This window comes from Trachinotus anak, unplaced genomic scaffold (genome assembly GCF_046630095.1).
Source record: "Trachinotus anak isolate AG129_WGS33_773 ecotype Australia unplaced genomic scaffold, CSIRO_AGI_Tana_v1 ptg000021l, whole genome shotgun sequence".
Taxonomy (NCBI): Eukaryota; Metazoa; Chordata; class Actinopteri; order Carangiformes; family Carangidae; genus Trachinotus; species Trachinotus anak.
Window position 1 is genome coordinate 29,015,168 of NW_027273872.1, and position 22,327 is coordinate 29,037,494.

Sequence of the window (22,327 nt, forward strand, 5' to 3'; positions counted from 1 at the left end):
ACTAGATGCTCCAATCTGACATGGTGTGTGTCTTTGTGTGTGTCTTTGTGTGTGTGTGTGTGTGTGCATGCACTTTCCTGTGTGTAAATAACAGTAATATAACGATAAAAGATGCTTCTTTCCAAGCACACATGGACACACACACACCTCGACCTGGAGCCCCCCACCCCCGTCCGCCTGCCCCTAGGTTGATTTAATGCATGGATTCTCCACTTGTTTATTTCACTACATATTAATGTAAATCACTGGTGTCCACTCTCTCTCTCTTGCTCTCTCTCTCTCTCTCTCTCTCCATCTGTCTGGATGACAAACAGCTGAGACAACAATTACGATGAACAATGGTGAACATAAAGGGCCGGCCCCCGCTGGCCCCGTCAATCACATGCTTGCACTCCCCTGGTGACCTCAATTAACCCCTACTATTGGGTGGTAGGAGGTGGGAGCAGGGCTGAGGAGGAGGGATATCTCCACCTCAGATGTAATTCAGTCAGCTGACACATGTGCAGCGATGATATGATATGATGATGATGATGATAATGATGATGACTGAGACATTCACTGACCACAAGGAAACATGAAGCTCAGAGTGAGTGGACAGGACCCGGACTGGACCCAGTTGGAAGGTGGACTCAGAGCCTACAGGTGGATGCCAGGTGGAAGTGGACACTCCTGTGAGCAGCAGGAGAGTAATCAGACCACTGAGCTTCTGAGGGGTGTCCATCAGTCTCCATGTGCACCCCCACTTCGATGACAACCTTTGGGTCACATTTTATCTGTGACATTCATGTGTTTCAGGCTAACGTCAGCCATCTTTGTCTGTAGGAGGTATCACTGATGTCTAAAGGCTGAGTGTAGCTATCTGAGGCTAACTGACATAACTAGTTAGCTCATGTAGCTAACCGCTAGCTAACCAGGAACATGATAGGACTTATCAGGCCAAGCTATAAGCTGCCTGGCTTGCTAACTGCTAGTTAGTAGAGAGTTAATCTGGTTGTTAACCAAATGATTTGTTTGGATCCATGTCAGCCAGAGTGGACTGGAGATGACTGACCAGGTGTAACCAGATGTGACCAGGTGTGACCAGATGTGTGTGACCAGGTGTGACCATGTGTGTGTGACCAGCTGTAACCAGGTGTAGCCAGGTGTGACCAGGTGTCAAAATACTAAATCCAGTCCCAGCAGGTAACAGACTCTTATCAGAGGCAGTTCTTTATGTCTGACTCCTCTGTTTGATTTGTAGAACTGGTCTCAGCTAGATTTTAGTACGAAGCCATGTTACAGCATTACGTGTTAATACAAACTCACTTCTTGTGAGTACTTCCTGTGAGCATTTCAAAAACAAGATGTAGACTGGTTCACACCACCATTGTGTCAAAGTGTTGAAAGGTACATTATGTTTAATTACCATAATGTACATCCCTGAAGTGACCCCCCCCCCCCCCCCGCCATTAAGTGAGAACAAAAGCAGCAGGGTCAGCATGTAACTGCTCACTGTACTTTTTTTAACAGCAAGAAACAGGGCTTTTGTTGGGGACTATTTTCAGCAGCGGATTAATCCACATTTGGTGCTGTAGTGAGTTTTTGTAGCAGCAGGACAATGTGTGTGGGACTGAGTTAGAATGATTGTGTGTTCATGGTGATGAAGGAAGGTGTGTGTGTTTCTGAAAGGGGATGAGTCACAGACACAAGAACCTCTTCTCACGTCTGTTTCAGTCATTTCATGAGATTTATTGACAACATGTAGAACTTGTGTTTTACCTTTACACAGCTGTCAGGACCTGCGTCTATAACCTTTACACAGCTGTCAGGACTTGCGTCTATATAATGAAACACCTGATGAGTCATTACAATAAATGAATGTTTCATTGTAATCAGAGTCTGTTAGATCAGCCTGATTACTGAGGACACACTCCTCATCAGTGTCAGACACCAGGTGAGTTCACTGAGGGACACACACACGTGTGTAGGTCTTTGTGTTTCTTAGCAGTTCTTCACAGCGGAGGTTAAAGTTCACTACAGACCTGTCCCCTCTCTCTCTCTACTCATCCTTTCTTTTCTTTTGTAGTTTGTGACCTCAGCAGCTTCAGGAAGCACAGCCCCCCCCCCCCGCGCAGATGAGGTTAATTTTACGTTCTCAAAAAATAAAGGAACGAGGAAGAAAAACATTAGTGTCAGCAGAAGATTTATAAGACACAGAGAATCAGGAGCTGATCATTCTCTGCTCACTGCTCTGGGGTTTTTCTGTTGTCACTATACTGATACCCCCGACCACCGCCACCTACCCACCCAACCACCACCCCTCCCCCCAGGAGGAGCCTGTCAGATGATAAAGAGATGATGTCAGGGTCTGATTATTAGCCCCCAATTCTAAACAAGTAAAACATCAAATGCACAAAGACATGGCCTTATTTTGTTCTTCATTTCTCCTCTGTACATCTCTCCCCCTCTTTCTCCCTTTCTCTCTTTGCCCCCAACCATCTCTCTCTCTCTCTCTCTCTCTCTAACGCTGGTCGTTTTGTCTCCGTGTGTTTTTGCCTTATGCGGAGTTATTTGATTTGTTCTGCTGTTTTAGAGCTCATATTGTTTCATTGTTTCTGTTGTGTTGTTTTTATTATTCATATCAGTGCCTATGGCAGCCTGGGTCCTGGTCGTGGTCCTGAGTCAGTGGGGAGGGAGACAGGGACGGAGCAATAAAAGCAAGAGCTGCATCGGCTAAATACATGGCAGGTGGAGGCGTGTGTGCGTGTGTGTGTGTGCTTGAGTGGGAGGGAACGATGAAGTGAAGATTTATATTATAACAGAAAGCTTTACCCAGTGTTCTTTGCAGTCTCTGGCTCCCAGCACACAAACACACACATTACACACTTGGCACAAACACACACAGCACACACTCAGCACATGCTATTCATTAAACAACAGAGACGAGTGTGTGATCTGTCATTCACTGTGGCAGCACCTAAACATCAGCATCACTCTGATGTCAGGTGACCTAACACAGTCTCCACATCAGGGGCAAGCCATCGTCCATCAACACGTTAAACATCTCAATCACTTTCTGTTTAGAGAAGTTCAGTATTTTACAGTCAGTGTCCTCACAGGCTGCTGTTAGCATGCTAACTGTTAGCATGCTAACACAGATGTTACAGATGTTTTGGGAACATTAAAGTGAAGCAGCAGGTTGGCTCCTCAGAGGTGATGTCATCATCCTGCTGACGAACTGTTGCTTCAACAGAACCCTTTCACACGGGGGAAGCAGCGGCAGTGAGCAGTGAGGAGTGAGAGGAGAGGAGAGAGGAATCAGGACTGAGGAGGGATCTCTGAAGGACTACCCCCCCATTAGAGAAGAGTTATTGATTGGACGCTTCTGATCAGTTGATCATCTTGGTGTATTGAAACATATTCTCAGAGAGAGGAGGCGGAGTCAGAGTTTGACTGTGTTGTTGTTTCTGATCAGTCTGATGTGAGAAACATGACACAGCAACAACACAACCTCACCTGTGAGTCAGTGTCTGACTCACCTGGATGATGTTTGCATGCTAACACCTGAGTGAGCCGCTCACACTAACATACTGTCTATGATGTCAATATCTACATGAAGCTGACTGGCTGACGGCAGCATGCACACGCCCTGCACAGCTCACTCTCCTGCAACTGCAGTCATACCGGGTCGACCAAGGAGCCGTCTGCAACGGAGTGAGGGAAGGAAGCAAGGTAGGAAGGGAATGACTGAAAGGATGGTATTGACATAAGGTGAAGTCCAGGTCTCCACGATGATATCTGTTTACAGCGATCAGTCCAGGAGGGTCCATCACATGTGAGCGTGTTTGTGTATGTGTGTGTGTGTGTGTGTGTGTGTGTGTGTGTGTGTGTGTGTGTGCACGTGTGTGTGTGTGCTCGCTTTAGCCCCAGCTGAATGAGGCCGATAGGAGCAGGAGCAGCAGTAGAGTGGGTTTAGCAGGGCCGGTGTTGAAGCTCGGGGCCACCCCGGTCCCTGAGGAGCCCAGGTTGGAGACAGTTGCCCTCTCTGAGTACAGAGGGATGATGTCGAACTGGCCACCTTCCTCACCCTCCTCCTCTTCTGTCTGTGTCAGATCCTCCTCTTCCTTGCTCTCCACCACCTGGCAGGGAGACAGAAGATCTGTGACCATCCTCACATTCCACTGATCAAACTGATCATCAGATCTGATTATAGATTATCAGTTTATTAGAGATGTGTCTGCAGATGATGAGTCAAATTTCAACTGAAATGATCAAACAGAATTTATTATTTTTCATATGTTGAAAAATAATCTGTGAGTTTTGCTCTGAAGAACAAACCAGCACAGATTCATCATGAAAACTGCTTGTCCCGACTTCCTGTCGAAACAATGAAAAAAATCTTTTAAAAAACCATAGGAAAAGGAAGTTTTTATTTATTTGGACAAGAAGGAAGAACTGGTGTCTTAATAAAAGCACACAGTCTAAGACCTCTGTCACATTCATGTTAAAGGTCCCCAGTGTTTCATCTGAAGTGTTGATATCCAAGAAGAACCAAAAACCATCTCAGTGTAGTCTTAGATCTTCTCTCTCTCTCTAGTAACAACAGGTTGTTGAACTCTGAGCTTCTCCTTAATATTTCATAATATAAACAGTTATCCAATCAGATCTTTTGTTTGTCGTTGTCTCTAGGCAGAGTAAAGGTTACTTAGCTCACTCATTCGTTAGGACAGAAGACCTGAGATTTCAGACCTGAAAGCTAAGCGGTGTGCATCATGTCAATGCTGACAAAAGTTTCAACATTTATATCATCATATATTTTGTTTCGCTGCTTTGCACGAGCTTTAAACTAGTCGCCGGTGACCAGGGGGGTAAATATTACAACTTAGGGGGCAGAGCCTTTTAAGATTGGATGGTTGGCTCAGGTGGGCAGTGCTTGGGGCGTGGCTGAGGGTCGATGACTGTTTTGTGGTGACATCACAAAGTTCCAGAAGTCCTGACAGCTCATTTTAAGGCTCAGTTTCTGAATACAGGCTGTCTGCATTTCTCTGTGGACTGAGGCTTTAATACTTTCACAGTATTAATATAGAACCTAGACCTGCTTTAAAATTGTCTTTTTTTCAGATTTAGCCATTCAGGAGGAGCTGGGGCAGCTGCAAAAGCTGCAGGAGCTGCAGGAGCTGCAAACACAGCTGATGTCCTGCCTTCAGGCTGCAGAGATGGATCATGGGTAGGTTCTTCTCCCTAATTTTGTTCATCAGTAGTGACACAGATTCCAGTCTGTGTCATGTACTGTCATCAAAGATGAAAAGTTAAAGAAATTAAACCTTTTTTCCTCCAGTTTGATCTGTCTCTGTCTTTTATCCTTTGATCTGCTGCTTTTATAAGTGACTGGTGAGGGAGACTGAAGAACACTGTTCATGTTTCTTTGAAGATAACTGGAGTGAACAGGACATACTTGGTCTTTTAAAGGAGCTCTATTTAAGTTTTGCTGTTGCTACATAGCTAACGTTAGCATCAACAGCTGTTTACTTGCCAGTTTTATCAACAGCTTCATCCATCGTTGTCTTTGTAAGACCAGAGGTTATAACACATCCTCTGAGCAGATACGTCTTCAGGATAGACTGGAGGCTACAGTGAGGAGATGGGCCGGAGCTAGCTGTTAGCATGCTAACTTCAGTAAAGTTAACACTGGTGTTTGTCTCCACCTCTGGAGACAGATGTTGGTGAGTAAAGAATGAAGGTTGATGCTGAACTTACAACGTTTCTTCTAGACTGGTGAGTAAACAGCTGCCAATGCTAACGTTAGCTATGTAGCAACAGAACAACTAACATACAGCTCCTTTAAACTGACGCTGAGCTAGTGTATAGTTGGAGGACTGATGGGGGCTGACCCCAACATATAGTCCAATAACAGACAATGTGGGAACAAGTGGAGCCACAGTGAACAGCAGGTGGATATCATCAGGGTAAACCACCTTCACCTGACAACAAACTACCTGTACATCAACTCAGGATACGAGCACCATCCTGTTACCACTTGGAATGATTTGAATGCATTTGAATTTTGCATTTTGAGATTCAAACAAGATCAAAAAAGGTTATCAATACCAGGTATAAAATGGTCAGACGTCACAGATCCCGTTAATACCAGGTAAAAACAAGGTTGTAAAGATACTTATAAATTATATTATAGATTGTAAATACAGTCTACTAATTATTATGTTTTCCCAGTTTTTACACAATGACCGGAACATTAACAAATAGGCTGTCGGTTTTTTTAATACTCAAATGAATATGATTTTTGCATTCCGATTGGCTGCCCAGCACTCTGTTGATAAAGCTCAAAACAAATATGAACATCTCTGCAAATGACGATAGTAACAGGCTGTAAAATGACGTTAACATCCCCCTCCCTACACATTTGACTGTAGAAGTGAAACAGTGAAAACAAAGAGCTCGTCTGTGCCTCTGAATGTGACAGATTTCCTCTGCTGCTGCAGAGACTCTGAACCTTTCAAATTCTGGAAAAATCACTTTAGAGAAACAAGCAAAAGCTCCTTGGAGAGACAAGACACACTGCTGAGTGAAGGACAGATGAGATGTGGAGCAGGTATGGATGGTGGGGGAGCAGGAGGGGAAGATGTAACACTGAATGAACTGAGCGAACGAGTAAAAGAACAAAAGGTAGGATGGAGGAGCTGAGGAAAGGAAGAAGGAGCTGAGGAAAGGAAGAAGGAGAAGGAGAAGAAAGTAAGGAGGGAAGAGAGGGATTTGGGCATAGAGGAGACATATGGTGTTGAATAAATTCATACTAATGAAGCCTGACTGATGCTCAGCTTCTAACCAACACCTCATCTAATCCGCTCACTGGGAGAGAGACACAGATGGACAGAGAGAGAGAGAGAGAGAGAGAGAGAGAGCGGAGGAGAGTTAGTTGGAATCCCCTCTTGTCTGGAGGCCCAGATTATCTCTGGCAGTGAGGCATGCTGGGAGCCAGGGAGCCACAGTCACAGCAGACTGTTGTCTGGCCAAGGTTACAGTAGCCAGGACCAGGATTGGATTGGACCACATTTAATGGTCAGTGTGGACGAAGGGCAGCCCAGAGCTGAGGCTCTGACTGCGTGTGTGTGTGAGTGTGTTACTGTCTGCACATCGCTGAGCTGCAGACACAAACGTCATCCAACAGGACTGAGACCAGAACACTTCAGGGCCAAGACTCGACTGTGTGCTGCAGACTGAAGGCTGATTGGCTGGGAGAGACCAATTAGACAGACACAGTCAGAACAGTCTGAACATTTGTTTGCTCACAGTTGAGTTTGGACCCTGGTCCTTGTGTGTGAGTTCACATCTGAACACACACAGGTGACCCTGCTAATAAAAGCTGACTGACCTCTTTCAACTAACAGTCGAGTTTGTCTTTCTAGGGTTAGGGTTCTGACCCTGATCCGAGCCAATTGGAGCCAGAGTCTATAAGGAGCTGCTAACAGGAGATGCTTTACATATCCATATACACCCTTTCAGTATGCTTGTGTAGTTTCTGATGAGGCAGGTGTAGCGAACCTGTATTAGTGTGTTGTCTACTCAGAGCTGTGTGTTATTGCCATGGATGTATTATAAGACCTGGATACGGCGCCGCCGCACAGCCTTGCAGCCAATTTTTTCCAGTGGCCACTCGTGGTATTGCAGAGAAAAATCCCCTGCAACCCAAAAAGCATTTTTCCCATAGACCACAATAGTAAAAGAGAGGTCTGTAAAACTTTTAACAGGAAACCTCCAGCTGTGCACACAGCCAAATATCAATCTTTCTATTCTACATTTTTAAGCCATGGGGTTTTAATCTTTGTAAAGGACATAAAGCATCACTACAGCACTGCACAGTTTTGTTTTTGTTTGTTTTTTTTAAAGAAGACATGATGTATAAATATGCTTTTCAATGAGTGAAGGAAAACTTAATAGCTTTATCTGATGAGTTGTAGTTGTCTGTTACATACAGCATCTATGTCTTAAAAATGCCTAAAAGACTATTTAAACTCTGCCTGGTTATGATTTTTTTATGTTGATTCCAATGTGACTTTAGGCTCTAAAGCTTCAGTCTGAATGTTGACACGTTTCCCTCTAACACCAACAATAAATGAACTCTTTACACGTGAATTACCAGCGATATCAACGACTGTCGGGTTTAAAACCACCTTACTTATCAGAACATTATCTTCACTGTTTGTTGCTGTTGACATTTGTATAAATCCGTGGTCTCAAGCCCCAGGCCAGTCCTGTAGAAGTCTTATTACTCATCCAAGTCCTCTAGCAGAGCACTCATGAACGTGCAGTGCCAGATCAAGAACGTTGTTCGCTCGCTCTCAATGTCCAAAGGAACGATGAGAGTGACACTACTGCACAGTCTCTATGGGCCACATAACACAGAAGTAACCCGGAAGACAGAAACATTTTTGGCGTATGTGCCAGGCGAGAAATTCGTTTTAGAATGAATGGACGCCATTTTTAGATCCAGTATTATTACAGCCTCATGCTAATCTGTTATTAGCCTGAGATTCTCAGCACTTCCTGCTGCTCCTTCACTGTATAAGCCTGCCAATGGCATTACCTTGAAACTGTTAATATTCCACACTCAATTAATGAAATTACTACATACCCTATGATCAATAATATTCTGTCATCATTACGATCACATTTCATTTGATAATAGTGTGAAATACATGACAGTAAACCATTAGATCACATTCTGCATGTTAAGGACTTTATTCATCAGTTTTACAGCTGATTTTATTTTTCAGCCTTTGATCACTATGAGAATAAACTGTGTAGATTCATTAATAAATCACTATTGTGTATGTTGACTGTTGTTGTATTTATGACACATGACTGTAAACTAAATATCTTCGTACTGTTAATAACACTTGATAATGTGCCAAACACCTAATGTGCCCATCAGCCTCAGCTGTGCTTTGTGCTATTAGCATGCTAACATGCTAAACCCAGACAGTTATTGCATGATAAACACCATGTTAGCAAAGTGAGCAATGTGGTCCTGTTTCTGACGTTTCATGATGAGACGATTAATCAGGAGAATAATTAGCAGCATCTCTTATTGATGATGATGATGATGATGATGATGAAGTGTACTCACGATGTTGTTGTGCTCAGGCAGGTGGTTGTTTCTCAGCAGCTCATCCTCCTGAACCAACGGGGAGGGTCTGGGAGCCGGAGGGGGGGTGAGGTCTGCCGGCAGGGAGCCGGGGCTCCCCATCCAGCTGACAGAGTTACCTGCACGGAGACACAGCCCATCACTCCCTGTGTGTGGATGGGTGTGTGTGTGTGTGTGTGTGTGTATGTGTGTGCGTGCTGCAGCTGAGTGAGCATAAACCTTCACATCTATTTGGCAGCTTTATTGTCAGAGCTGTCGGCAGCTGGATAAATCTCAGAGCTTTATGGGAAGTGCATCGACGAATTGATCCAGACTTTAGTGTTTGGACATCACAGCTGAGTGTGTATCGACAGTCTGACTGGCAGCCGCTGTGATTGAGTGACAGCTGGGGGGCTTCACCCTCCAGCTCCTCTCCTCCTGCTGCACACACACACACACACACACACACACTGAGACTCTAATGAATGCTGAAGCTGTAGCATGTAGCTGACACACACAGAGGTGCAGCTCCGTCTCTGCAGGTCGCAGCCACCCAGACACACTCATCATGTCCACGTCATTCTTCATTTATTCCCTTTGAGCTGCAGCTCAGAGCTTCACTGTGGTGACACATTTGTTCTAGTCTTCAGATGCATTATTTAAAACAGGCTTTATTGAAACAATAAGATAGCAGCAGTCCTCAAACAGCCCCCAAAATACTCTGCTGCTTCGCTATGAAAAGCATCTGAAAGGCAAGCAGAGCATCATGGGAAATCATTTCCTTCTGTTCTTGTAGGTTTTTTTTTAATTAGACAAATTGATGCACAGAATCAGATCAAGTTTCATCATTTTGGTTAAATATTTTTTCTGGTTGTTTCCTATGTGAAGATGAGATAAGAGTCTGGCGTGGTTAGCCTAGCTTAGCATAACGACTGAAAGCAGGAGGGCACAGTTGGCCTGGCTCTGTCTAAATCTCACAACAGGAATGTGAAACAAAGGTGGGTCAGTCTGTGAGTGCAGGTTTGGTTCAGGTGTGTGACCTGTGACCTTTCATTTCCCAGATGAGTGTCATGTAGAGTTTTACTCAGCTGTGCTCTGACTAATCAGCAGGGGGTCCCAGGTAAAGCAGGGCCCACCTGGTGCCACTCCAGGTGATAATCAGGTGTGCTCCTGCTGGACTGAGACTAAATGAACCTCTGACACCTGATCCTGCAGTCATTAGTCAGTTTCAACATTAATGACCCTCACTGATGTGAATCTGGTCTGACGATGTGGAGCGTGTGGGCTCAGACTCACGCAGGCAGCTGTTATAGGTGAACATGCGCTTAAGCCTCAGACAGTCCTGCCACTGGTTCCCGCTGCCCTCACAGCTGCACCACAGAGACACATCAGCTGAACTGTTGCTGATGTAGTTGGGTGTCATGATGGTACCTGCAGGTCACAGGGGTCAAAGGTCACCAAACAAACCAGATTTCAACATCAATGAGTTTGTATCACAGTGATTCAGAGATGTAGACTCTATTCTGGGTTTAACTTTGAGCTGATTTATGTTTTTTTAGTGGACTCTTTAAACCCTGAACCTAAAGATGTGAGATCAGATCTTTAAGGTTAAAGATAGAGTTTTCATCAGTTTACTGATAAACAGAATCTGGAGCCTTTTGACCACTTTTACCTCTTAAAGAAACAGTAACAGTGAAATGCAGATTCAGTCTGTGATCAGACGAAAAAGCTTCTTTACATGAAATTACAGCTGATCCACTGAGAACAGCTGTTTTTTCTCCAGTTATACAAAACTGATTATTTTTCCTGTAGAAGAAGGTGCAGCCTGGGGTCCAGCAAGGGTCAGGCTGGATGGTGGACTTGGTTTGATCCTGGATCTGGTGAGTGGTTTGGGCTTGATTTAATGAGATGTTAAGTAACATGTTCTGTCTTTAATGAGGCTTTAGTCATGAGTTTGAAAAGGAAAGATGAGCCACAGTGTAGTCTCATATGGATGATGTCGACATGCACCAATGTGATCAGGGTCAGATGTTGTTGACTCTGTTCTGTTTTCACAGTGTTCTGTTACAATTTATCCTTCAGGTCTCAGAGAATATTATAGGGTTTTTAAAGACTAACTCAGTAGTGTGAGGTAACCCCCCCCGGTTGTGTCCCATACCGATGAGTCCAGCGTAGGCTCGGAGGCAGAGGCCTGCTGAGTCCTTCAGACAGCCGCTGGCCATCTGAGGAGACGGCTGGCAGTTGCTGAGGAAATCAGCCAGTCTGGACCTGGCAACGACACAAACACCAACATCAAAGATCACATGAGGAGACGTTTGGACCTGAGTCAGTTCAGGTTCAGTGGATGTGGGATTTTTTTTTTTTTTTTTTAGTATCATACAAGTGTTGACATATTTAGTGATTTTCTCTCTCTGATAGTTTTTCTGTTCCCTCAGACTGGAGGGAACAGAAGTCACACTTTGTCTCCCATACATTAAACATTAATTAATAAATCTGGAGTTCTCATCATGTGACCCTCCTGAGTCTCACTGACCTGGTAACAGTGAACCAGCAACAGACACAGGTCAGTTCAGATGAACTTCGACCCTCAGGTCAGTGGGATTCTGTCGCTGTTGGAGTTAATGTTGTATGTCTACTGACTGATGTGACTCACTCTGATCAGAGTAACGACTCCTCAGTTACAGTCGGTTACATCCTGACGATAACTGAGACACCACCTCATTGAGTGTCTGCTCCACAGAGTTCTAACAACAGAGAGTCATGCTCACCTGTGCTCAGGTTTACCTGAGCTTGAGGTCACTATGTCTGACCTGATGAGCTGTCAGTGATCAGTATAATCTGTAGAGTTTAGAGCCTCCACCGGTCACTGTCCTGGTGTTCTCTACAGCTGGTCAGAGCTGAGATTGAAGGACTCGACCATACGACTATAATTAATATTTATTCACACAAACAAGCACAGACACACGCTGTGCTCTGTGGAAGCAAAGTTACATAACTCTCCTATCAGTTCTGCAGCAGATACAGACTCATGTCATTTTACAGCCATTTAAATGTTGTCATCAACAGACAGTATCAGACTCAGATGTCGGTCTGGCTCCAGGACCAACCTGCACAGGTCGTCACGGCGACAGAAACTCTGCTGGTGGAGGCAGTTCGGTTGGAGTCCCTCCATGTCCTGGTAAGAGCAGGAGGGTACGATGGTCTTCCTCCTCCTCTCTCCACACAGGGAGTTGGTGCAGGGGCAGAAAAGTACGCCCAGGCTGTACTCCTCAGGGACCCGCTCCAGGAAGCGCCGCAGGGCCCTGTGACACTTGTGCTGGTTGCACCGGTTGGAGCCGGGAACCCGCTTGGTGCAGGCCAGGACGTACTCGGACCGCAGGGAGCCACACTTCTCATACAGGCCACAGTCCTGTGCCGCCTTCAGGCACTGGTTCTCACCGTCCAGTTGCATGAAAGACGAGGCTGAGCAGCGGAGGAGACGGTGAGTCAGCAAAAAAAACACAATAAATAACAACAATCAACAATATATATAACAAAATATAGCAAATCTACACTTAAAGAATCGTCACTAGCACTTATTGCTGCGCTAACACTTCTTATCGCACTTAACCTTGATTGTTCCCCTTTCTGTAAGTCGCTTTGGATAAAAGCGTCTGCTAAATGACTAAATGTAAATGTAAATGTAACAACAACAACAATTATCATAAGAATACAGTGAAGCAGAAAGGTTAAAGGTAGCAGCTTGCACAGTAAACCAAAGAAACTAAAGAATCAGGCTGAATCCAGGTGGATTTGTTCAGACCGTGTGACCTGTCACAGTCTCGGTCTTTTGGGTCTGGATTCTGTGATCATTCACATCAATCGTCACTATGACCTGGTCAGCAGAGGTTGGACCAACCGAGACACTGGTGAGCCAGTCCTCTGGCCCCACTATAACTGACTGCTTAGGGCTCCACAGAGGTGCAGTGTCCAGGTGTCAAATCCAGCTCAAACCCTACATCACATCCAGTCTGCTCCTAATACTTCAAAAACCAGACTAGTTAAAGAAATGAATCTAATCTATACCACAATACCCAGCACCACTGAGCTGAGGCCACAGGAACAACCTGGGATGAAATGTAGGTCCTGAGATGACAACAGTAGTGTCCCCATGGTCACTAGTCACCGTATCTGTATTGACTGATATGTACTGATTATCATGTCTCAGGTTATTGATTCACTGAGCTGTTATCCTGGTGTGTATTTGTTTGACTGGTGAGACAGAACTATAGAGCGTCTGCTATTAATCCTCCAAGTGTGACAGTGATGGATACTGACTCAAATCATAACAAGGACTGTTTGTGTGTCAGAGTGTGTGTCTATGTGTCAGAGTGTCTGTGTATGTGTGTGTCAGAGTGTGTGTATGTGTGTGTGTGTGTGTGTGTGTGTGTGTGTGTGTACTTGTACTTGCTGCACAGTAAGGACCAAAAAAAGTATTTTACTATCAGAGTGAGGACATTTTGGGAAAGTGAGGACATTTTGGCCGGTCCTCACTTTTTGAGACACCTTAAAATCACATTTTGAGGGTTAAGACTTGGTTTTAGAGTTATGGTTAGAATTAGGTTTAGGTTAAGGTTAGGGTTAGGCACTCAGTTGTGATGGTTAAGGTTAGGGTAAGGGGCTAGGGAATGCATTATGTCAATGAGTGTCCTCACAAAGATGGAAGTACAAGTATATGTGTGTGTGTGTGTGTGTGTGTGTGTGTGTGTGTGTGTGTGTGAGTGTGTGTGTGTGTGTGTGTGTGTGTGTGTGTCAGAGTGTGTGTGTGTGTGTGTGTGTGTGTGTCAGGGTGTCAGAGTGTGTCTTACCTGCCACTAAAGATGCCATGCGAGTATCCATTGGGGTGTCCTCATAGGGAGATATTTCTAGCTCATCCTCTCCTGGAGAGAAGGAGACACAAACAGCTGAGTGACAGAGATGCTCACCTGATCTCCCTCCAACACGAGCAGTGATACTGTCTCCACAGCTGAGCTGATACACTGCTCATGTTCTCTGTGAAGGTGGTAAGGTGTTCAAACACCACCGCAGGTCATTTTAGAAAAGTCTTCTGGGAAACATCAAACAGCTAAAACAGAAGAGACTGACCCTTGTGGAACACTGTACATCTTCCCTGAGGAAACAAGGTGGCTGGAAACAAACCCTGACCCAGTCTAGAACCAATGCTGCAGAACCTGAGACATAAACCTCTGCACAAAGAGCTGATGACTAACTGGAGTGAAGAGCCAATAAAAAACATCTAATATGATTTACACTCTGTAAAACCTCTGACAGAGAAGATGAAGCAGCTGCTCAAACATTTCAGCGTTTCTTCCCGTCATCAAGAGTCTTTTCAGGGAAACCTGAAATCTGACAGAGGAGAGACACTGAACTCCTCAACCTCGTTACAATAGGAAGTAGTTTGGTCATAGATCCAACTGAAAGGTGCCGTCTGGAAACTGGTCAGTGTTCAGGTGATCTGGTCATCACAGAGTCAGTGAAGGACTCATCAACAATGACAGTACGACATCACCTTCACCTCTCTGTCCTTTAACTCTGTCAAGACCAGACCAGACCAGATCAGATCAGATCAGACAAGATCAGACCAGACAGATAAGACCAGACCAATCCAGACCCGCCAGATCAGACCAGATCAGATCAGATCAGATCCCCCAAATCAGTCCTGACTAGACCAAACCAGATCAGACCACACCAGATCAGATCACATCAGACCAGACCCCCAGATCAGACCAGACACCAGACCACATCAGATCAGATCAGCTCAGCTCAGATCACAGTACAAAATAAATGTAAAATGAATATATCAAACACTAAAAAAAAAAAATTAAAAAGATAAATAATATAGTATAGAGATATAGTATGTACAAATAGATATAAAAATATAAATATGTTAAATAAGATGAGGAACACTGCACAGTTTTCAGCAGGAGGAGGGACAGACCTGGTCTTTGGTCTGAGGAACAGACCTGGTCTGAGTGGTCTGAGGGACAGACCTGGTGTGCGTGGTCTGAGGAACAAAACTGGTCTGTAGTCTGAGGAACAGACCAGGTCTGTGGTCTGAAGGTTGTTCTGTCAGGTCGTTCTGTCAGGTGGTTCTGTCAAGTCATTCTGTCAGGTTGTTCTCTCAGGTGGTTTGTCAGGTGGTTCACTCAGGTTGTTCTGTCAGGTGATTCTGTCAGGTGGTTCTGTCATGTCCAGGGTTTCCCACACATAAACTTTACTTGGTATATTGACAGCTGCCCAAGTATAATTGGCAACGCATTTCACCTAATACAATTGGCAAACAGATTTATCTTTGTTTTTAATTTGTTCAAAAGTTGCCTCCCTGTAAGCTTACCTTTGCTTTAACCGTGTCTCATAACGTTGGCTTACGTTGGCTTGTCTGTGACTATCATGTAGCCTAGGCTCCTCTTTGTTCGGTGAGTGTGGAACTTTATTACAGTGGTCCGCATGTAGCCTGTACGATAGAAGTATTACGCCCCTGCTGGCTCAGCAGTTGAGATTGTCACTGGTGAACATGAGACCTGCTGAGTTTCTTACAGACAATATGCTATTCAAATCAAAATGAAACGAGTCCTTATTGGAAGGAAGAAAGAAAACAATGCCCCATGTCATACGCATCTTTGTTTAGCATGGATCCATTCAGTTGTTTTAAGCTCGCAGGACCCTCTTCCAGTTTCTTTTTGGTCAATTTACTCTGAGCTAGAATATCAATAAAATGCTCAAAAGGGGGACTACGGATGCTGCAATAATGTCTATGTTTTGAAAAGTGGAGCCTACGTGTTCACAACAAGATCTTTTCAGAAACAAGTTTGGTGATCGCACACCTTTTTTGCCCCACTGCCAACCAGCCCTGGCTACTAATCATACTAATCATATCATATTGATAAAACACTCTGCACGTAAATGTTGCAATGGCCCACTAATGATTTTAACTTGGCGAGATACATTCTAGTGGGAAAGAAACACATTTTAACTGAAGAGACGTAGGTTTTACTAGAGAAGATACATTCCAGCAGAAATACAATTCTGAAGAAGACAGAAGTTGAATATTGTAGACCAGAGGAGTTGCAGGCAAGGTAAGTTGCAGCTGTTTTAATCCATATACCCTTGTCGGTCTATGAGGGAGAGTTTAGGGGACTGACCGGCTACACAGCTGTGTATGTTATGACTTCAAAACAACAAATGTTTGATTGCATGACATGTCAAATCACACAGGAGCAGGTTTATAGCTTAAGTTCACTATCATCTCGCATGCATTTTACAGACATGAGCATCACAAATTATTTTAAGGGAATACGGCGTGAGGAGACGGTCCCCCCACCACCACCACCGCCAAGTATATCCCAGATCTGTGGGAAACACTGAGGTTGCTCTAAACACTATGGCCAAACTCTGACTTTTTTGCTCTGTGACTTTCCGGATTCAATTTGTTTCCCTGTGCTTTTCCTAGTCTCGTGGTTCCTGTCTGGATTTTGGTTTTCCTGCCCTGCTCCATGGATTCCTGTTTGTATGCCAACCTCTGCCATCATCATTCATCACGGTCACCAGCCCTATTCCCCTACTCCCTACAGGATTTAAAATGAAAGACTTATTTTTCACTTCTACCCTCTGCACTGCTTTGTGGGTCCCAATCTAGTCAAAGAACCTCACAGAGTCTCACCATGCTCCACCTGAATGTTACCATCACCTCTGAGACACAGCTGAGTGAGTCAGAGTAAAATGAGGCTACACAAGAACGTGTAGCACGTTTCATCAGACTCCTCTCCACATCCACTCTACCTGCTCAGGTAGGCTACAGGTAACATGATCTAATGATCCAGGTGTTTCTTCTTATCACTCTGCCTCTGACACCTCATCATGTGGACAGGATGAAGGATGAGACGAGGGTGAGACTGACAGAAAGTCAACCACAGTCCTCATGTGATTGGATGTAGCTTTTGTCTTGATTGACGAGTGGACTAGTCATTTGTTCCTCAAATAATTGAAATACACTCCAGAGAACAAATTCAATCAGGAATGTAATGGCATGTAAAGTGTTTATGTATGTAAATCCTATCCCAGGCTATATATTTATTGTAATGACACGGTAGAGCAGCCAAGCAGCGTCAGGAGCTGAAGAGTGTGTAATTACACTAATGCTCTGCTGACTAATAGGCCACAGGGGAGAGAGTCTGCTGGCTACTGCAAGCTCACTTACTGAGTGTGTGTGTGTGTTTGTGTGTGTGTGTGTGTCCAGTGTGAGCTCTTTGTGACTGAGGCTGGTTTGGGATTATGACACATTTATGGTTAATATTAGATTATGTATTTACAGTAGTAAGTGATCCTCATTAAAACAATCAGACATCTGTTCTACATGTTGTTGAGTTGTTGTATTGTGTCGTTTGAGTGTTGAGTTGTGTTCTCTCATCATCACAAATGTTTCCATCAATTCTCAAACAGAAATCAGTGATTTTAATCATGGTAATGCTCCGTTTCATTGGTCGCCTGTCAGTGATGTTATATCCTCTCTGCTCATGTGTCAGCGTTGTGTTTGTCTGACAGAAGCTTAAACTGACTTTGATCCAGTTTGAAGTCTCATGTTTCAGAGCCTCTTTTTCCTCCTTGGTGGTTTTCAGCCCTATATTTGAACCAGATGAAGGATTTTAGTTGTCGGGCGTCTGGATCTGAAGTTATCAGAGAAACAAGCTGAGGAAATGTTAGACAGTTCAGCTACAGCCTATCAGAGACGTCCTGTGTCACTGAAGACCAATCACTGACTTTAAATGTGAAACTGTTTGATTGAGTGTTTTTACTGGTTCTAAACAGCTGCTCTGTTTGTTGAGGAGAGTAGGAGACCTCTGTGGAGAATTCAGCTCCAGGTCAAAACCTCCTGAACCACTGACACTGAAGAATCCAGACCAGGAGAAGACTACAACTTCCATTTAATTGATTTGAATTTGAATGATTTAAAGACCCTTGGTTTTTAATCACACATTCACGTAGACAACAGAATGTATACAGGATACATGAGGCAGCCATCGTGCGCTGGCGAAGGCATGGCCTGGTTAAAAGCAGATGTATCTCCACCTTTAGGGGTTGATCGATTATCAGCCTCTCTCTGTATATTTCACCTCTGGGCCAAATCATATTCATGACATGAATTTCCACTGATGCTGATGCTGTTTAGCTGTATGTTGATGTGAGACGTTCAGAATAACTGAACGGTTTCTTCATCCTCTTGAGGTAAATCAGTCATTTGTGACATGAGTCTAAAAAAATACAATCTGACCTTTATTGAGTTTATTGAGACTTAAACACTCACCACAGCACTGTGTATTAATCCATCGCTGAAAATAGACTGAGCCTTTTATAGAAATTCAGTTTAAATCAGTTTTTCTAATTGACATCGTTGTGGATGGAAACCCAGCCACCCCCCACCCCACCCCCCACCCCACCGACCTGGTAGCAGTCGGACCCTCCAGTAAATGCGCAGGCACTGCTCCTCCTTGCGGTAGCCGCGCTGACACTTGCAGGTCAGCAGAGCAGGGTGTTTGGCGAGCAGAGCATCCTGTCTCTCCAGGCACTCAGCGGCCACCTGCTCCCCCAGCGGCGACACCGCCGCGTCAGCCGCACACAGCTCTAAGCCCCGGTACAGAGCCTCACACCGGGGGTCGGCGGAGCAATCCCGATGAGCTTCAACACAGTCAGTGGGAGGGAAGGGAAAGATGGGAGCTGAGGCCGGCAATGCATCTAAGGGAGGACAGAGATGGATGACATGTCAGAGGAGTAAGGGTCGTGAGTCCTGAGAGGGACAGACAGACGTTAATGTTCAGAGACACAACCTGAAGCTTTGTCCTGTGACACATCATCAACCAGGAAACAAGTCCAGTATTGTGTTCAGGTTCTGTCGAAGTGACACTGCTGCATTTCTGACAGTTTGAGCAGCCTCCAAACATCCAACGCTCCAGCCAATCACCTGTCTGCTTTGTGGTGCAAAGCAGACAGGCAGCCTCGCCTCCACCCACAGCGTCCCGTTAAAGGCAGCATCTTCCTCCTTTGATAGACTGATAAAACCCAGGTACAGTTTTCCTGCATGGAGCTACTGATGAGTCTATGACCCTTCTGTCTCCACGTGTCTCCACGTGTCTCCACGTGTCTCCTGTTTCCTCCTGTCTCAATCTGCCTCCACCTGTCTCCTGTCTCCACCTCTCTCCACCTCTCTCCACCTGTCCCCTCCTGTCTCCTCCTGACACCACCTTTCTCCTGTCTCCTGTCTTCACCTGTCTCCACCTGTCTGTGAGGCTGCAGCAGCGGGAGGAAGGAGAGTCTGTGGTAAAATCCAGTGGCAGATATTCACAGAGGAGCAGAGGAGTTGTGTGAGGACAAATGTCACACAGGGAGGAGAAATAAGGAAACGGAGAGATAGATGGAAACTGAGCGAGGTGGGAGAGAGCGAGCAGGCGAGAGACATAGAGGCAGAGTCAGAAAGCGAGCGCTTCAATGTGAACCTTGATGGGTTGGACACGCGCACAGTATGAGGCACAATCAGAATGCAGCACCGAAAATGATGTTCTTAGAGACACACAAAGATGAGCGGACACACAATCACAAAAACAACACACACACACACACACACACACACACACATACACACACACACACGGCTGCCCTGAGGACCCTTTTATGTGTGTGTCCTGCTGGGAGGGAGACTGTGAGGCACAGAACCCATCATTATTACCAGAACACAATACTGCACAACCAGGGGGAGGGAGTGAGGGGGCAAAGCAATCTGTCTGGCACACACACACATACACACACACATACACACACACACACACCAGAGTCAGAATAAAGTGGCTGATGCAGCATAAACAGCTTCACATTCAGCAGCTGATCAGTTGACAGTATGTAAATTGAAAACTGAGTCTGTTGATGAGAGAAACATAAAACTGCTATTACATCAAACCCCACCTCAGCCCCGTCCCCTCCATCTGCTGCTCTGGAGATGTTTCCACTCTAGACTATTATGATGTTAGCAGCTCCCTGTGTGGTCAGTCTCTCTCTCTCTCTCACACACACACACACACACACACACTGCTTTCAGTTACTCTTCCACACACCTCTGATCAGTCCAATCCACTGCTACACAATTTCAGACAAACGGCAGAAGATGTCTGATTTCAAAATAACAGCCCAGTGAATTCAGTGAGTCAGGGGGGTAGTGCTCCACAGCAAGTGTTGACTAATTGTCTAATATTTTCAAATGGTAAATGGACTGCTCATATACTGCTTTTCCAGTGCTATTGACCATTAAAAGCGCTTTACAATGTAAGCCACATTCACCCATTCACATACACAGTCATACAGCACTTACATCTACACATGGAGCACTTCTACCATTCACACACACTCATACACTGATGGAACAGCCATCAGAGGCAGTTTGGGGTTCAGTGCCTTGCCTAAGGACACTTTGACATGTGGACTGGAGGAGCAGGGGATCGAACTGATAAGTGGATGACCTGCTCTACCACCTGAGCCACATCCACCCCAAGGTTGTCACTTTAGGTTTAGTCCTAATATCAAAAGTTCAAAAGTTTAGTGCGGACTGTAGTGGACTGTAGTGGACTGTAATAGGCTGTAGTGGACTGTAGAAGACCAAACTGGCTGCTGCTTCTGGACCATCTGTAAGCGTTTCACTGTGAGTGAAGGGAGGTCTGTCAGAAGAGGTGAGAGAGAACCAGGACCTGGACCAGGATCTGGGTGAAGTACTGAATCAGGTCAGACCTGATGTTTCTGATGTTTTACAGAACAAAGAGTCAGGACCTAGAGACAGACAACATAGTCTCAGAAGGAGAGCTGGTCCTCAAACATGATTCCAGGTTTCTCTGGACCCTGGCTGGGGTCAGAGATGAAGAGGAGATGATGATGTTGATATGATGATGAAGAGACTGATGATGATGAAGGTCTTAGAGTCAGTCTTAGAGAGGTTCAGTTCCTTCATCCATGAGGACATATCAGAAAGACAGACTGAGATCCATAGAGACAGACTGACGTCCATACAGACACAGGCTGAGGTCCACACAGACAAACTGAGGTACACACAGACAAACTGAGGTCCACAGAGACAGTAAAGTCGTCTGGTGGGAACACCAGGTAAAGCTTGGTGTTGTCTGCATAGCAGTGACATGAGAAAACATGAGAGGATAACTGGACCCGAGTAGGAGGAGGTTATTGTAAAGAGGAGGTGCTTTTTGTAAAGAGGAGGAGGTTATCTGCAGCATCATATTTAAAGTGCCTGTCTCTTCATGTTGGATCCCATCTCCGTCTGGTGTTCAGGCTCTGACAGTGAAGTGACCAGGTCCAGATCAGCTGTGCGGGTGGTGCATTTGTGGTTGTGGTCCTAGTGTGAGGATGATTCAGGTGCACAAGGAAGACAAAAGTGCAGAGCAGCTGTCCAATGAAAAAAGAGTATTTGTGTGGTGTCAGTTTCAGAAAAAGTCTCCTCTCTTTTCACGATCAAACACATACAGACAGTTTCATTTTCCATCCATTTTCTTCCGCTTATATGAGGTTGGGTCACGGTGGCAGCAGGCTAAGCAGAGAATTCCAGGAATCCCTCTCCCCAGCAAACACTTTCCAGCTCCTTCTGGGGATCCTAAGGCATTCCCAGGCCACATGGGATATATAATCACTCCAGCCAGTTTTGGGTGGGGCCTGGGGCCTCCTTCCAGTTGGATATACCCAGAAAACCTCCAAAGGGAGGCACCCGGGAGGCATCCTTACCAGATGCCCGAACCACCTCAACTGGCTCCTTTTGACATGAAGGACCAGCTCTACTCCGAGATCCCCCCGGATGTTCAAGCTCCTCACCTTATCTCTAAGGCTGAGCCCAGCAACCCTACGGAGGAAACCCATTTCTTTTGGTCTCTACCCAGAGCTCATGACCATAGGTGAGGGTTGGAATGAAGATCAACTGGTAAATCGAGAGCTTTGCCTTCCAGCTAAGCTACCTCTTCACCACAACAGTCTGGTACAAGGTCCACATTACTGCATTATTGCTTTTGTTAATGACAATAAAGATTTAGTCCCAGTTAATGTTAATGACCTTGTTTCCTCTCGTCAATGGGGAGAAAAGCCGTTGACATTTTGTCACAATTATCATTGACACCACTCCTCAGCACCAGA

At 45.1% G+C, this 22,327-nt stretch overlaps 1 protein-coding gene across 1 annotated transcript in view; it reads right to left on the reverse strand.

Moving 5' to 3' along the window:
• Nucleotides 1-1,703: 1,703 nt before the first annotated feature.
• gfra3 (GDNF family receptor alpha 3) overlaps nt 1,704-22,327 on the reverse strand; it is a 46,400-nt gene continuing 25,776 nt past the window's right edge. Inside the window, exons 2-8 of the mRNA XM_071457587.1 lie at nt 18,599-18,889; nt 13,969-14,040; nt 12,229-12,583; nt 11,280-11,389; nt 10,418-10,552; nt 9,125-9,261; nt 1,704-4,118 (exon numbers count right to left, since the gene is read on the reverse strand). Of these exons, the coding sequence (XP_071313688.1) occupies nt 3,900-4,118; nt 9,125-9,261; nt 10,418-10,552; nt 11,280-11,389; nt 12,229-12,583; nt 13,969-14,040; nt 18,599-18,889 (1,319 nt within the window). The 3' untranslated portion in view covers nt 1,704-3,899. The remainder of the gene's footprint in view (nt 4,119-9,124; nt 9,262-10,417; nt 10,553-11,279; nt 11,390-12,228; nt 12,584-13,968; nt 14,041-18,598; nt 18,890-22,327) is intronic.